The sequence below is a fragment of the Phaenicophaeus curvirostris genome, chromosome 7, assembly GCF_032191515.1.
Source record: "Phaenicophaeus curvirostris isolate KB17595 chromosome 7, BPBGC_Pcur_1.0, whole genome shotgun sequence".
In the NCBI taxonomy this organism is placed as follows: domain Eukaryota; kingdom Metazoa; phylum Chordata; class Aves; order Cuculiformes; family Cuculidae; genus Phaenicophaeus; species Phaenicophaeus curvirostris.
Genome location: NC_091398.1, coordinates 20944343 through 20962247, shown reverse-complemented (window position 1 = coordinate 20962247; position 17905 = coordinate 20944343). Strand labels below are relative to the sequence as shown.

The 17905-nt window shown below is 39.6% G+C and overlaps 1 protein-coding gene across 5 annotated transcripts in view; it reads left to right on the top strand.

The window, feature by feature from the left end:
- UBR3 (ubiquitin protein ligase E3 component n-recognin 3) overlaps positions 1-17905 on the top strand; it is a 111844-nt gene that overhangs the window by 70331 nt on the left and 23608 nt on the right. For all 5 annotated transcript variants that reach the window (XM_069861135.1, XM_069861134.1, XM_069861132.1 and 2 more), the window contains one exon: positions 5760-5845. In XM_069861135.1, coding sequence (XP_069717236.1) covers positions 5760-5845 — 86 coding nt within the window. The remainder of the gene's footprint in view (positions 1-5759; positions 5846-17905) is intronic.

Genomic DNA, 17905 nt, shown 5'->3' with positions numbered 1-17905 from the left:
GTCAAAACTGCCAGCGTTTACTCTGTAATGTTTGATTTTAGTTTTATAGCTCTTAGTGTCACAGACAAGTTCTCCATGAAAATCGCAGTCCCTTTTTCCATCAATGCCATTAATGTTAAGATGCTCTGAATGGTTAACCTGTTCAGATTTAATGTAATGCAGGATTTTCTCATAAGAAGTTGTTGACTGCAGAGAGGGCACAAGCATACAAGCAATATCATCAAGTACATATTTGTACTGCAGTTTCATAAACTCTGGTTGCTGAGTGTCTTTAGTATATAAACAGTGCAAGTACTCAAGGCTTGTCTTGGCTGGACTCGGGATAATCAAATTTAAGGCTCAGCTTTTGACAGAAGGTTGGACCATTTGATGTCCAGAATTCCCTTCCAAAATAGATTGTGTAATTCCATTAAAAGAAGTATTATCTGTGTTCTTTAAAAGTATTTTAACTGTGCCTTGATTGGGAAAACCAATTAAATCTTATACATAACAAGTTGAAAGATTATTGTGCGTTATTCTAAGTGGTATATACCGTACAAGGATAAATAATATTGAGATTTATAGCAACATTTTTGGTGAACACAATTTAATACCCTTACAAAACTACAAAGGACTCAAAATTTGTTTTGTGAATGATTACTTGTAACTGTAGCTGGACAAATAAGGTGCAAAAATGGGGTTCTAATATATTTGTGGGCATAATGTTATATAATCTAACAAATGCTAGCAAAGCATGTTTTAAATATATCTATATTTTATTATTTCTGTATTAAACCCTAAGCACAAGATTTTTGGTTTCATTCCAACAGTAAAAAATACCGCAAACCAGAACAGTGTTTCATTACTACTCGTGCTGCAGGAGAGAAAAATTACGGTTGACCACTATGATTAGGATATGCCAGCTGTACACGTTGCGACCTCCTCTTGTTAGGTTAGACTGGTGTCAGCAGTTTTCCATTTCTCTGTGGCTGAAAGATTTCAGGGGTTGGATCCAGTCTTCTGTATTGTTACTGTAACTCATCACTTATGAGGGTGCTTGGCAGATCAGCTGCAAAATGGTTAATTTCTTTTGCCTTTCAGTTCAGGAGTCTGGATTTACAGGCTGCTATTATTTCATAAGAACTACAGGTTAAAAAAAACGGAATTTTAAAAAGACATTTTAATATAACCTTACAGTTTGTATTTGTGGAAGTATGTAAGTGAGCTTGTCATCTCCCAGACTGAAAGAGTTTTCTTTGTATGATTTTAGGTTTTTTTTGTTAAATTGTCCAAACAATGGACTATCCACAATTTAAATTACAGAATTAAGTAGCTTGCTTTGTGGAAGTTATTCCTGTCATTCAGCTTGTTTCTTCCTTGTTTCATCCAGTTCTTTTTGAGGTAATGATGGCCTTTGTGTTCCTTACCAAACCTTTGAGCATTTCTGGTTTCGTGTATTCTGAAACAATTCATTGTTTTTTTTTTGTCACACCATCTACAGCTGTTACTCATTTCTTCATGGTGTTTAATTTAACATACAGACAGTGGTCAAGATGATAAGTAGAACCTGCTTAAATAAGCATTGGAAAGCAATGATGTTTTTATTGACTCCATATACTTGCAAGTGAATTAAACACTCTTAATCTTCTTATAAGTCGTGTTCCATTTTAAATCAGAAAATGTCATCATCTGTGGTCTTAAATAGATGCTATTTACAGCTAGAGGCCAGCTCTGAATTGGATTTCTGCATGCTGGAATGGAAATACTACTGATTAAACAAAACATAGCCACTTGCCACTGCCTATCCTTTCTGCCTCAGGAAAATGGGAACTTAATTTTCTTACTTCACTTTTGCTTACCCAGACAGATGTCACTGGTACCACAGAAAAGAAATTAAAAGGAAATTCTCTACCACCTAGTGGGAGAGTGTCACGGTCCACTCCTGAGTGTATCCTGTCTGTGATGCCCATTTATGTCACGGTTCACTCTAAGTGGGCGCTTGATGGTTCGTTTCAGCTATGATCTTGGAGTGCAAAGAAAAAGCAAGCAATTCAACAAGTCAAGGGAGTTAAATTTAAATCCAAACAGTGACTTTATTAATTGTGGCTGTAAAGCGGCTTGTGATAGGAAGAAAGAGAGAGTAAACGAAAAGATGAGGTGAAAAGGGAAGGAGTTTTATAGCTACCACCATGGGTCCACAGACATCCAGCATCTCCGGGGGTCCCGGGCCAGAAGGCGTTCCACTGCTTCTGTCTTTGACCGAGGTGGTCTCATGGTGGGGAAGATCTTCAAAGTTCAGCTGCTCCAGAGCTGTCTTTTGTGCTAGTCAATACACCTGCGACCCGCCTTTGCCTGTGGAGATGTGCCGATCTCCAACTAGCAGGCCACACATGCCAAGAGAGGAGTGTCTGAGGCGTGGTCGGCTTTGGAGAGACAGGTCTCCTCCCCTTGCGCACGCACTCCTCCTGGTGGCAGCGGTCGACCTAGGGTCTCCCTATGAAGGCCAGTAGTCATCATCGCCTTGAACTTTGGTTGAATTGTTCTTCACACATGCTCTGTTGGGGTATTCTTGAGATAAGGAGGTAGGTACAGGTGGATAGGTACAAAGCATTCGTTCTGTACCAGCTTTGACACGTCCAACACATTTGTTCCATACCAGCTTTAGCCGTTTTTGTAACGCGTGCATCTGTGATTTATACAGTCAAGTTCTGAAGTGTAGCACCTGATGAGAAAACGTTGAGGCAGAAATCGATCCTTTGACTGACCCTTACAGAGAGCTAGCCTCTGTCTGTTTTCCTAGCAGAAGAGGCTCTCAGGGTCTTGGCATCCCAATTTCTATGTACAGCTGGAACGGTATTTCCTTAGCTACCTCCCCCTTTCCCTGCAGTCTTACCTTGCTAAATTTATCCTCTTTTTGTATGCACCCCTCCTTGTTTTGTCTGACATTTGAGATTAGTATGGTGTGTCATTCATACATAGTGTGTCTAGCTTTAATTTTAATAGCTGCACATTCGCAGCATTGATGACTCTTATTTATGGCAAGGTCTTCAAGGATTGTTACTGTATTTCATAGCTATAGCTCTTGTGCTTGTGTTAGCTATGTTAAAGCTTTTGTTTTTGCTGTTAGCTATGGATAGACTAATATGAGAGCCCTGTGTTCTTTTTCTAGTCTGTCTCTCAGAATCTGCTTTTTTTTATATAGATGTTGTCGTCGTAAAGTGAAGTGGAAAAAATGGTGATGCTTAACTTGATTCATCTGTTCCAGCAGAAAGAGGAGGTCCATCCACATATGTTCTCTTTCTGGAAGGGGCATTGTGTTTTTACTTGCACCTACTGTGTTCTGATATGAATTCTGAGAAATATGCAATCACCCTCCCCCCTCAATATGTTCGTTTTCATGAAAGCCCAAAAGAAGGGATGAAATAAGGCTGGTTTTTAATCAAGAGTCTCTGTGGCAAAATTCATCTTCTATGTTTTTTTTCTGTGAATGAGGAAGATAAAGCCAGTGTTCTACAAAATTTGTTGCTCCAATGAATGACACAAAGATTTCTAGATAGAGGAAACAGTTGCTCATATGGATTTTCTTTCTCCTTCTCTTTCCTTCACGTTTAGGGGGCTGAGATAGCAAAGGATGCTTTCAGAGACCATTCTGTGTTCTGCTCCTCTGTCAGATGCCCCCGTTTTTCTCATAGATGAAAGAATAGGTGCTGAGAATTCTGCTTTTCTTCAGTAGAAGGCAGACAGTATTAGGACCGCTAAGGCAGAAGGGAGCATGAATTAAGGAGGAGATACACTAGTTTCTTTCAGAAATTATTTAGGGCTGTCTCTGATGTGGAACATTTTATAAAAAAGTGTTCAGTTTCACAGGAGATACTTTCTCTACCGTGTACTTCTATGCTAAAATTTATGTATGTTTCTGTGTTAGAGGAAATGGCTAATATTTACTTTTCCAAGAAAGCTGAACTATAAGGTGCTGTGTTCGAGGAGCTGGAGGCAATGAGGAGGTGTGGGAGGTGAGAGTTGGTATGATATCTGTGGTGGAGTACACATTTCCAGAAATCTCTCTCCTTACGTTCCTTGTAGCAAAAATTACCCTATAGCACCTTATATGTATCAAAAAGATTTTTTTCAGATTGCCTCTGAGGTGTGTTTTGTGAATTTGTCCATATTACTTGATGAAAGTGAAATTTTAAATTCTAGGTCTAGAAAGTTGTTCTTAGACATTCAAGTAGTGTTTTCAATTTAAATCTTGATTATCATTAATTTTGTTCCAGAAATTAGTCATCAGAAGTTTTGTAGAAATAAAACATAGTAGTTTCCTTTATATTGCTGTGATGATCTAGCGTGTGCTGATCTGCAGTTGCTGTTTTATCCACTAATATGAAATCCCTGTCCCTGCTTCCTTACTGGTAGATTTTTAGAAGTTCAGTGAGCGCTGCAAATCGCCTGAAGAGTGGAAAATTCCCCTGTCACACAGATGCCCTTATCAGCAGCAACCAGATGGAGCTCTGAGCAGGCACATTATCAATGTTAAATTGCCTTTTCTGAGTTGAAAGGATTAAAGCATTCCTTCAGAAATGGGTGGCATAAGCTGCAAACTTAGGGATGGTAATAGTCTGAAATGTTACTATTTTAAAAACATATGAAAGTATCTTAACAAACGCTGCATATCAATAATGTATTATTCTTTCAGGCTGATGGAACTCGATTTTTTAAAAAATAATTTTTTTTTAATAAAATAGTCCTCCTGTAGTTTTTTTTAGATATATGTGGGTGTATGGGGGTGTGTTCTTAGCTTAGCTAAATTATGTGCCTAAAATTCTAGAAGAGATTTTAATATGTATTCAGTTGCATTGTGTTAAACATAACTGTTTGATTTTTGGTTAAAGGACAAAATATGTTTAGACTGAGCTTTGCAGCTTGGACTAAATTAGCAAAATAACATTTCAGAATAATAGGATTATATTCGTTTATTGTAATTAAAGAAATGTGTGTTAACTTATTAAAACAAACTCTCAGAGAGCGTAATATAAATTGTTTGCTTCAAGTCTTGGGAGTTAAAGATAATGCAGTACTGAAACACCCAATTCCAAAACTAAACAAAGCTATTGAATTTGGCCTAAACAATTGCTGCCTGAGTATCTGATGACAGTGATACTAAGAAAGAAAGCATCAATGTGACATACAGAGATTTAGTGACACAACTGCTGTTTCATACTAATGAGCTGCAGTGAATACCAGTGTTTAATTCAGAATTAGCCTCCAAGGCTTTTATTAACTAACTTATCTATAAAGGTCAGTGCTTCCATTATAATTTAGACTATTTTCATACTTAGTTGGTGGCGCGTTCATTTTACTCTTTGTTTAAAGCAAAACAAAAGCCCTGCCAATAAAGAAAACACTTCTTAGACATATCTGATGGATTGAAATTTAGCCAATCTGTATATTGTGTTTTCAGATTTGCACATAAATTCTCTTATATCAAAGAATTGTTTATGCATACAGAAAAAAGGCCTCAGAATTAATGATTTTTTTTATTCTTCAGTCGCAACCGTATCAGCTCTCTTAATATAGTATCTTCTAATCAGACCACTTAAAATCACGGATGGCAGTATCTTGATAAAGCTTGTTTTATTCTCAGTCATTTTTTGGCAGTATCTTGCACTGAAGATTAGTGTGCAGCATTCTTTTGTTTAGTGCTGGGAGTTTGTGATGACTCTTCTGTGTCTGTAGAAGCTTGAATAATGCTATTTCACTCAACACTTATGTTTTTCTTGCAGAACAAACTTGGAACTTGAGCTGGTCCATAGAGGAGGTAATTTATGTTCAGGAGGTGCAAGCACAGCTGGGAAAAGATCATGCTTAAGTAAGTTTTATGTTATGAGGTGCAATATAAATCATTAGAACATTGAATAAAGATATGTAGTTCTTTCTAACATTTTATAAATTATGTCAACTTTTTTCTTTTAAACTTACTTCTGCCGCAAAGAGCCTTTGGTTTTGTTGCAATTTAAGATATCTGAAATTTGATTTGCACAAATTTAGTCATTTTAGCTGTTGGTATGTTTTGAGTATCATCTATTTAGAAATCATCATGGTATCAATGTAATATTTGTAATAATTTCCAATTTTTGAGTAAAACCAGAAGTATTTTAAGAGTAAAGCAGGAAAGCTTTGATTCACCCTGGCAGTTGTTGGTAAGAACCAAGAAATTTGTTTCTCTGAGTTCTAATGTAGCTTATGACTAGGTCTCATATTTAGAAATCTGCAGCTATTGCATCTCATGTCTTTAATTTCCCTGGCTTTTTCCGACAGACTGGTTTTGTTTGCTTTAGTAGAAACTCTCAGATCTTCATTGTTCTGAAACCTTTAATACCTGGCAAATAAACCAGTTCTGGTTGACAGAAGTGATTGTATTTTTCTTAACATAAAATCATTTAATATTTTACTGGACTATAAACTGTTAGAGATGGACGTTTTCTTTTGTCAGAAAAAATTAGGAAGTCTGCCAGAATACTACTTCTAATACTAATGCTTGTTTAAATCAAGTTCATGCGGCAGTAGCAGCAGATTCAGTAATAAAAATGTCAGAAAGCTTGAGCACACCTCATGATTTGTGGGTGATACTTTCCTCATCATTTGAGGTGATGAGCCACCAAAGAAATCCCATCGCCTGCCATGCTATCCACATCCTCGTAGGGTAAGAGCCTTCTGGTACTGCCAGGAAATATAGATCAATTGGTTTCATTCATGTGTTGTGATTTGTGTTGTGGTTTTAAATCCTACTGCGTGTTATCTCCCCATACCTTCAGTACTTCCCTTTCCCAGCAGAGCAAACTACCTTAAAAATGCATTCTTTGCTAGACCACTATTTGCAAATTTGCAGCATGTAATAACATCAAGGCACTAGAGCTAATTCCTACTTGGATTATGATGTATTTTTAGTCATATGCTTACCCAGTAATATGGACAATTTCTCCCTAAATTTTAGCAGTTTACTGGATGTGTTACCTATTTCACAGGTGCATTATTTGGAAGACCATGATGAGCAGCTCAGGGTGGAGATTCCAGCTTAAAGTTGAGAAGTTTTAAAATATTTGAATTGACAAAATTTAGGATGACCTTACGCATAATGAGTGTACACCTTTTTTCACATGGCTTTACCAGCCACACAGTATCTTTATAAGTGTGGACATTATAAAATTTAGAAGAATGTGTGCTGGGAACTGGCCTGTAATCTGTAAGGTCATATTTTTATCTTATTGATTATTTTCAAAATCAGGACACTACAGTTTCTCTATATCACTTTCTTTTTTTAAAAGATAAACCTTAAAACACTGAGAAATATTTGATGTCGTGACAGTATCAAATGTGTGTTATGTGTACCAATTTAAAAGCCTCATATATATACACATATGTAAAAAATGTAACTTTTTTTTTTTATGGTGCTTTATTACCCAATAATGCCAGTAAGTGTGGGAAGACTGTGGCTTTGCAGAGAATGGTTGAACTACCAGAGTGCTGGGCAGCTTTCTTAGTGTACATCTGTATAGCTTCATTGTTTCTGCTTGATCTGCATCAGTTGACACCAGGGGAGGAGCTGCCTCAAAGTTGGTTTTGTTTGGTTTGGATTTTTTAAGAAAGAAAAATTCCACCAAGCTGAGGCCAGGTAGCAGACACAAGTGGTTTGTATAATATGTTGTTTTTTACTGTGTACTTAACACACCATCCCTTCAACCTCATCGTTCATAGAGAAGGGCTCTTACATACTTAAGACCTGACTTTTAAAGAAACCATAGCTTTTGCAGTCAACCAGTAAAAGGATCAGTCATGATTTTTTAATACATATTCCTCAAGTCTTGAAGTGCATGGAGGATACTGTAATTGTTGGAGATGTTTCTTTTTGGAGAATTAAAAAATTGGAAATGATACATGGAGAATGTATCTCCACAGGAAAATTGTCTTATGCTCCATTGTTACTTCAAGAAGACAAACCTGAAGTCTTGTTTAAGTTTATATGTTATACTTATTTATTTTTCCAGCACTTTTATTATTTTGCCATTGACTCTCTGTCTCAGAAAAAGAACCAATGCTGTCTGCACATCAAAATAGATTACTGCAACAAACCTAAACTTATAGAAAGCTGAAGGTACTTCTCACACTGAAATGTGTATGGGAATTGTCTTAACGAGAATCGTAGAATAGACTAGTGTGAGAATCATAGAATCATAGAATAGTTTGAGTTGGAAGGCACCTTAGAGATCATCTAGTTCCAGCCACCCTATGACAGACAGGGGCACCTCCCACTAGATCAGACTGCCCAAGGCCCCACGTTTAAGTAAGGTTACATCAACTATTTTTAGAAATACTAATTTACCAAATTAAGTGTTTATGAAACATCATTTTTGGTAGCAGCAAATCTGCTGTTAAACTATGCATTAGTTGTCTATATAAAAAGTAAAATGGCCTACTAAGGAAAACTTTATTTTAAATATATCCACAATTCTCAAGACAAGGATTTATAGAGAAGATTTTTTTTTTTTGCCTGTGATGCAATTCCTCTCTTTTCATGTACTTGCACATGAGGGCTTAATCTGAAATTGGTAGAGTAATGCCTATCATTGGAAATCACGTTGATGATTTTTTTTTTAATGTGATAACACTTCATTTTTTTATATGTTTCTACTTAGAATAAAATGCATTTTGTTTGTTTACTATAATGTTTTTCTTTTCGTCTTTTATACTTGTGTAATTTTGTTTGCGTTGTACGTGGAAGCAGGGCTTTTTCCTTTAGCAGCTGCAGTACTTTTAAGAATTCTACTGCATATTTCTGAAAGGGTAGAGACAGCATTTAAAAACAATGCACTTGGGTTTTTCTACACTTTTGGGTACATGGTAAATTTTCTTATTTAGATCTAATCAGTCATGTTGGTGTTTTCAGTATCTATCTTGCACTGCAGAAACATTGAAGATGACCTTTAAAGCTTTCAGATGAAAGGCAGTTTCTATATGAATGTGTTCTTGCTTGAAACAGCACAGAGACATAAATGTACCTAGTCATTGTTAAAATGCTCACATACTGTTTGTGTTCTGTACTGGTACTTATTGTGTAAAATTGTGATGTAGCAAGCTATTCATATTTCATGTTGTATTAAAATAGACTAGGCTTTGGATAGGTAGTGGGGTTCTCCTAGAACAGACTGGTACGGTACCTAGAACAGTACCTGTTTTTCCACTTAGTATTATCTTTAGTATTTGACATAGGCTAAATATGACTAGAGGGGCAAAATTACTTTTGCATATAGAGCCGGGCTTCTTATAACTAAAACGTTACATAATTATATGAGTTTCCATCATTGCCTCTTCCATATTGGTGTTTTTAGAGGTGCAAAATTGCAGTTCTTCAGATACATGCTCTATAATAGATTTAATTATCTTTCCATACCCACTTCTTCCAAGAGGTAATCCTGTTCTAAAGTTTCACTTAAAACATGCCTTCAACTTCTTCATTATCTTATGCAGTGAGGAAAGAATGATTTTAAAAATCCATGCCCTACCTAGAACTTGAATACTGTTTTTTTAACATCTTGCTTGCACAGAATTGAAACTTCTTTTGTTTTTAAATGTCATTCATGTCAGGTCCAGCAGAAGTAATCTAAAATATAACCCATTTTTTTGTGTGTATTGTGTGTGAAATAATGAGGTTTGTCTCTTGTAATGCAGCATACCCCACTGCATTAGTCTTGTAACAACTGTAAAGTTTGGTGATTAGGTATTGCAGAAAGCAGAATATGTTGTCCCAAGTGAGCTGTTACAGCAGCAAGCGTCGGGGAAGATGATGGTTACAAATAGGTCAAGAGCTGTTTTACTAGATTGCACCATGAGGGCAGCTGCCCTTGGGAAGTAAAATTAAGAATGATTAATGTAGCTGTTATTGTTAGTGATTGAGTCTGAGGGAGAGGAATTATGAAGAAAATTTGGCTGTAGAATTGGTATTTTAAGGCTTAAAACTTTGTATGTGTGTTTGCATGAGTGTGTTACTAAACAGTCTGCAATGAAAAAATCCAAACAGAATCCTGTGTGCTTATTACTTGAAAATCAAATCCTTTCAAGGACCACATTAGAGTTTGAGTCTATGGCCTTGAAAATTCTCTTGGGCTTTGGGGATAATTATGAAACATAACAGTTGTCCAGGTCTTATTTCTCTGTTTTATGAAGTTTAAGAGATGTGATTTTTTTTTTTTTTTTTTTAATAACAGCTTCATTTTTTATATAACAGCTTCAGAAGACAACAGTCTGGCTAAATAATTAGGAGTTCTCTGTGTGACTTTTGTATGTAACTTGTGTTTGTATCTTTTTTTCTGTCATTGTTACTCTGGTAATCTTGCAGCTGGGAGAAAAATTCCACGAAACTTAAAAGTTGTTTATAAATGAATTTATAATCTAGTCCTTTCTTCTTTTAAATAGTTCTTCTTCCATTCTTTCTGGCTGCTTTCTTTTCTCCTTTTTCCCTTTGTGATAAGGAAAGGATTAGAGGTTTTTTTTAGCAATTAAATATTCTATCACCTTGTCCCCTGGCTTCAGTTTCCCTGTATGGGAGCTTCTTATCCTTATGCTTCCCAGACAGAGACAGCAGAGTCTGGCATTGCAGCATCAACTGCATTAGTTAGCAAGGACATTTTTTTATGTCCACTTGTAAATTAAAAGTATTTGAGACATGTGTGAGCTCACCTTAAATAAAATGTCTAGCACCATCATAGCTTTTGCAGTGATCCTAACCACTGAGAAACTATTAGAATCATAGAATAACCAAGTTGGAAGAGAACCACCGGATCATCGAGTCCAACCATTCCTATCAAACGCTAAACCATGCCCCTTAGCACCTCGTCCACCTGTGCCTTAAACACCTCCAGGGAAGGTGACTTAACCACCTCCCTGGGCAGCCTGTTCCAGTGCCCAATGACCCTTTCTGTGAAAAATTTTTTCCTAGTGTCCAGCCTAAATCTCCCCTGGCAGAGCTTGAGGCCATTTCCTCTTGTCCTGTCCCCTGTCACCTGGGAGAAGAGGCCATCACCCTCCTCTCTACAACCCTTTGCAGAGCCTCCCTACCCTCCAGCAGATCGACACTTCCACCCAGTTTAGTGTCATCTGCAAACTTGCTAAGGGTGCACTCGATGCCTTCATCCAGGTCGTTGATAAAGACATTGAACAGGGCTGGACCCAGCACTGAGCCCTGGGGAACCCCACTTGTCACTGGCCTCCAGCTGGATTTCACACCATTTCCCACCACTCTCTGGGCCCGGCCATCCAACCAGTTTTCCACCCAGGAGAGTGTGCGCCTGTCCAGGCCAGAGGCTGACAGTTTCCGAAGCAGAATGCTGTGAGAAACTGTGTCAAAAGCTTTACTGAAGTCCAGGAAGACCACATCCACAGCCTTTCCATCGTCCAGCAGCCGAGTCACTTTGTCATAGAAGGTGATCAGGCTAGTCTGGCAAGACCTGCCTTTTGTGAACCTGTGTTGACTGGGCCTGATCACCCGGTTCTCTTGCATGTGCTTCATGATAGCACTCAAGATCACCTGCTCCATGACTTTCCCTGGCACTGAGGTCAGGCTGACAGGCCTGTAGTTCCCTGGATCCTCCCTGCGACCCTTCTTGTAGATGGGCACAACATCAGCCTCCAGTCCAGTGGAACTTCCCCACTCAGCCAGGACTGTTGGAAGATGATGGAAAGGGGTTTGGCCAGGACATCCGCCAGCTCCTTCAATACCCTAGGGTGAATCCCATCCTGCCCCATAGACTTGTGGGTGTCTAGTTGGGCAAGCAAGGCTCTGACCACATCCTCTTGGATCATGGGAGCCTCAGTTTGCTCCTCTAGCTCCTGGGTTTGTACACAGAGGGAACAACTTTCTTTGCAATTAAAGACTGAGGGAAAGAAGGCATTAAGTACCTCAGCCTCTTCCTCATCCCCTGTCGCTGTTGTTCCTTCTGTGTCCAATAGGGACTGTATGGTCTCCCTAGTCCTCCTTTTATTATTTATGTATTCATAGAAAGATTTTTTATTATCTTTCACAGACTTTGCCAATCTGATTTCTAGATGAGCCTTAGCCCTTCTGATTTTTTCTCTACACTATCTCACTTCCCTCCTGTAGTCCACCCAAGAGGCCTGTCCCCTCTTCCAGAGCCCAGAAACATTTCTCTTCTTCTTGATATCACTCAAGATCTCTCTGTTCAACGAAGCTGGTTTTCTCCCCTGACGGCTATTTTTCTGGAACACGGGGATGGCTTTCCCCTGAGCTGCTAGGATTTCCTTTTTGAAGAGCTCCCAGCCCTCATGGGCTCCCTTGCCCTTAAGTACTGTCTCCCATGAGACTTTGCCAACCAGCCTTCTGAAGAGTTCAAAGTCTGCCCTCTGGAAATTTAATGCTACTGTCCTGCTAACCACCCTCTTCACTTCACCTAGAACAGAAAACCCTATCATCTCATGGTCGCTTAGTCCTAGGCGTCCACCTACCACCACATCCCCCACAAGGCCTTCCCAGTTCATGAACTGCAGGTCCAGGAGGGCACCTTCCCTTGTTGGTTCATTCACCAGCTGTGCAAGGAAGTTGTCCTCCACGCACTCCAGGAACCTCCTAGACTGCTTCCTTTCTGCTCTATTGTACTTCCAGCAGATATCAGGCAGATTGAAGTCTCCCACAAGAATGAGAGGCATTGATCTAGAGATTAACCCCAGCTGTTTATAGAAGAGCTCATCAGCTGCTTCTCCTTGGCTGGGTGGTCTGTAACAGACTCCCATCACAAAATCTACCTTCTTATGGGCTCCTCTGATTTTAACCCACAGGCACTCAATCTCCTCGTCACCACAATCCATCTCAATGGAGTCCAAGTCCTCCCTTACAAAGAGGGCTACTCCGCCTCCTCTCCTACCCTTCCTATCCCGCCTGAAGATTTTGTACCCCGCCATAGCTGCACTCCAGTTATATGAGTCATCCCACCACATTTCTGTGATGGCAACGACATCATAGGCTCCTTGCCCTACGACAGCTTCCAGCTCTTCCTTCTTATTCCCCATGCTGCGTGCATTGGTGTAAATGCACTTCAGCTGAGCTGCCGAGCCTTCAGCCCTCTTAGAGGGAACAGAGTTTGTTCCCAATTGCCTGGTAACTGGAGTAGCTAGTGCCAGAGTGCCCATATCTCCCTTAGCACCCCGAGGTGTGTTCTCCCCCACTTTTTGTATGGTGAAGTACTGGTGGTCCTCACCAGCACACCCTCTCTGAATCACCATTGCTCCATGTCCAGGCTCGTTCCTGTCTAGCCTGGGCTCAACCCCCTCCCCCTTCACATCTAGTTTAAAGCTCGATTTATGAGCTTAGCTAGGTTTTTAGCAAGGGCTTTAGCCCCCCTAGAAGACACACATGTCCCATCCTTAGTAACAAAGCCTGGGGGTGCGTGAGCCACCCCATGATCAAAGAAGCCAAAGCCCCTTTCCTCACGCCAGGCTCGGAGCCAGGCATTAATTGAATTCTTCTTCCTGACTTCCAGCTCCTCACTATTCAGCCTTGGGATGGAGCAGAATACTATTTGAGCCCCAGAGCCCTCCATCATTTTCCCAATGGCCCTGAAGTCTTTCTTGATGGTTTTGGCCTTTTTTTTTGCTAGTCCATCGTTACCAGTTTGGACTACTATCAGAGGATAGTAGTCTGTTTTGGGGACCAGGGAAGGAAGTTTTCTAGCTACCTCCTTCCCTGACGCCCCCGGTAAGCAGCAGACCTCTCTGTGGAGCGGGTCCGGTCTGCAAATGGGTCCCTCTGTTCCTTTTAGGAGGGAGTCCCCTACAACAATCACCCTCCTCTTCTTCTTAATGGAGGATCTTTTTCTGAGGATGGTGCAGCCTAGGGAAGGATTCTAGGCTGTGGGAGCCATCATCCTCATCCTCAGGGTTGGATTCCACCTGCAGCACCTGGTACTTGTTCACCAGGGGGATCTGGGGTTTTGCTGTCTGGGTGAGGGGAGCAGGTTTCCTTCCTCTGGCAGGAACTTGCTGCCATTCCCCATCTCTTGTTCCCCCAACCTTGCAGTTTGCAGGTGGATGGTGTTTGGGCATACCAGCTCCGGCAGGCTGCTGAGTTAGTGAGAGGGCACTACTCCACTGGTCTATCTCCCTCTCACACTCCCTGATGGTCCTCAGCCTCTTTACCTCCTCCCTTAACTCCTCCACCATACGATGGAGTTCCCCCACTCGAGCGCAGCTTTCACAAGTGGAGCCAGTACCAGAGGCACGAGCTGGTGTGGGAGGGGGGCACTGCCTGCAGCCCAGGGTCTGGGGAGCTGCATGCACCCACTGTGGCTCTGTCTGGGTGGCAGCATCCACCCTGCCTGCTGCAGCACACGGAGCAGCTTTAATCTTCTGCCGGGAAGAATTGTTCCACTGGGGAATTTTGTTGGTTTTCTTTCTTTTTGTATTCACTTGAAACTTGTGTTTTTCACTTGGAGATGGTTTAGCGGTATTATCTGTCGTGATTATGATGCTGTTATCCATTTAATCAGTGCTTTTAGTATTTTTGTCAGTACGGAAAGTAGCTTGACATGAAGCATTTTCTAAGCTCTTCATACTGCTTCTGTGTCAAGTTTTTTGGCTGCATTGATAGTAAAGGCTGTCTGCATTTTATCAACATAGCCAGTGATACTTGGAACCACTAAACATGGGTCATTCCTGTAGGAAGAAAAACCTAATTCTTTTATCAGTTGCTCAGTTATTGTAATCTATTGATGTAAATATGGTTGCAGAGATTCCTACCCAGCTTTCTGCAGCCACTGAAATGAAAAAAAAAAAAAATAGTTTTAAGGAATGCCTTTGCCTTGGTGCGGTGGATTTCTGTGGCTAGTTGGTTTGGGTTCTTACGTTTGGTTTTGGGGAGGATTTGGGGATTGGTTTTTGTTAGGTTTTTTTTTGTGTTGTTTTGTTTTTTTAAGTTAAGAGATGGCAACCTGCAGGTCTTTGTTGCCTATCCATTCATGGTAACTTTGACAGACCTATTGTGGGAGAGGCAAAGATAAGATACCATTACAGTTCTATCACTGAAGTTTTTATTTCATATACTAGCAAGTTTGGTGTGGAGGATAATTAGCTGCTTCATCAGCAATTAAGGCTTAAGATTTTGTAGAGACTGTTAATGTCTTAATGCCTTAATAAGCTTTTTGTGACCTTCACATGTTTTGTCTTCACCGATTTGAATCTGTTGTATCACTGATGAATGGGAAGATGCTGTTGGCAGGTCTTTGCAGCTGCTGTTGCTAAGTGGACTATATAAGTCACTACAAGGAGAAAAAAATTCCTCCATCTCCTTATTAACCGTTAAGTCTCTTCTGATTGTATCAAATGTTTTTTGTTACAATCTACATTATTATTGATAGTCCCAGGAAACTTTGGGAAAAGAAGGGCATAACAATCTCTATGACAGTAAGATCTTCATGCAGTAGTTGCGACAAAGGTATTTTCAACTCCACTTACAATGAACTGCTGTGTCACTATTTTGTGATCTTTTGACATCATAGATATGAATATTAATTTATAGAATAAAAAAAGGAGAAGGTTGGATTAAAAAAATCCAAGTAGATATTTTCATGACAGTAGTATGTGCTATCTAAGTGCTAAAACATAAATATGGAAGTGACTGGGGAATAAACACATCATCTAGACTTTTGCAACCAAAAAAAAGCCATTTCCTTAAAAAAAATTCTCCTCAGCCCTCATAACTTGAGAGTTTAGAGTCAAGAAGCCAGAGGAGGAAAAAAGAAAAAAAAAAGCAAAACCCATGTAGAAATCTAGGAAAGACCAAACCAAGATTACTAGTGATGACAAAACTTTCACCTGCATGTAGCTTCCTGAATCACTAATTTTTGTCAGTTTAGCAGAGCATTTTCTTAAGTTCTGCCATTCATCTGTCAAATCCCTGTCTGTCTCTGAATTTAGTTGTCCTTTGTGCTGTGCAGACCTCTCTAGACCTAAGAAGAGCTGTGAAGTGACCTTTATAGACTCATGCTTTATGCATTTTGTCATAGCACAATATTTTCAAGAGCTTCTTCAATATCTGTAAGATCAGCGTGCTTTAATACTAAAAATACTCAGCTGCAGGTGCTAGTGTAGGAGGTGTGGATGCATAGACAAAATACACATTATCTTTGTTTTTTATGAGCGGCACAACATTAGAACGCATCCTTTAATAGCTTCAGTCCCAGTGCAAAGGCAGGGTCTTATCCTTTCAGCTGCTCTTTTGAAAGTACTGATCGCAATTGAGTTAATTGCTGCTCTCACAATGGGATAACCCTTAGAAGTAGTGCTGGTATAGGAAGAGTTGAAATGTACCAAGAGCAATGATGTATGGAACAATAGATTTATTGTTATTTTACATATACGTTGTGAAAACAAAGGCCATCTAAATAATTTGGAAGAATCGAGACAGCGCTGCTTCAGCATAGGCAGTACTTGAGTCACTTCAACATGTTTTAAAGCCAGCAACCTTACCCACTTAACAGACTAAATCTTGGAATCCTGCCACGCCCCTGGTGACGTGCAGCAATGTTATATTGTGCTTTCAAATGTTGTGATTTTCCGATTTATTCAGTTTAACTGCTGCAGCCCGTCTCAAATATGAAGTTGTAAGTAGAGGAGAACCATATTAAAATTCTTTTCACTGTTTACTTCTCATGAGTTGTTATCAATAAACCTGTAATTCTCTTTTTGTTGTGACTTCACAATTACCACTCTCTGATTTTGTTGCTGCTGTGTTTTCTTTAATTAATATTCTTGTACCAAATTTTAAGAGTGCTTTCTTGGAGACTCTGACCCACACTCAGATCCTGTTTTACCCACTTACAAAGGTCCTGGAGAGAGTGGGCCATACACACTGTGAGCAGTGGAGGGGTTTGGGATGCCAGGTGAGGTTCTGGTCTTCCTTTCTGTTCTTCACAAGAGCAGGCAAGGTGGTTGTTTGCAGGCCATTGTCATATCGGTGTTTTGCTGCTATGTGTTAAAGAAAAAAAAGAAAATGTGTATTTTAAAGCTTCTAGGTAGTGTATAAACAGAGTGGGAGGATATTCTGTGTTGTTATGCTTACATTTTGGAATGATGCATTCACATGAAAACACAGGAAAAAAACTTCTGGTTTGGCCCAAGGCAGTTTTCTGCTAGTCCTTCACGTGTAAGAATGTGGTGAAACGCCAAGCACTTTGTGCACAAAGAAGTTACCAGTTACACATTTTCAGTGCTCTGGTGTTTTCCTTGGCCTCTCTGGTACTCCACAATCATAGTGAATTTGAGGTAAAGAAATTGGAATCACTGTGGTGTAAAAGAGAAAAATGTTTGCAAAGAAATAAACCTTTGTACCTTCCTCTGGCTAGTCCTTAGTTTTTGCTAGTTGTTAGAAATCTTCTCAGAAATGAGAGTACGAACCAATAGACAAGTGAGAACTTGATTTTATTGCTTTGGAAGGTGGCAACCATCAGGCTGTTCCAGTTGCAGTGTTCCTGTTAGGGGGCAATGCTATTCCTTGGTTACTCCGGGCCTAGAAACAAGCATGGTTGTGCCACATTGACTTAGTATCTTAATATTTTTAAGTCAATTAATAAATATTTAATAAAAGGTTATCATAACCATATCTTATTATCTGCTTCCTCACTTCACCTTTATTTGCTAAAGGCATTTTCTTGCAAAGGAGTGATAGCTGTCTTTATCACAAACAAAAAATATTGTCTTGCAAGGCTGCTAAACTGTTTTTTTTCCTGTTGCAGATTCATTTGGTGTTAAAATGTATCTCAATTCCATAAATGTTACATGATTAGAGGTCACAAATAAATTCTCCACGGCTAGAATTTGATGCTTGCGGGCTTAATTTCATATTAGTAAAAGCTCAGAAAAATAGCTA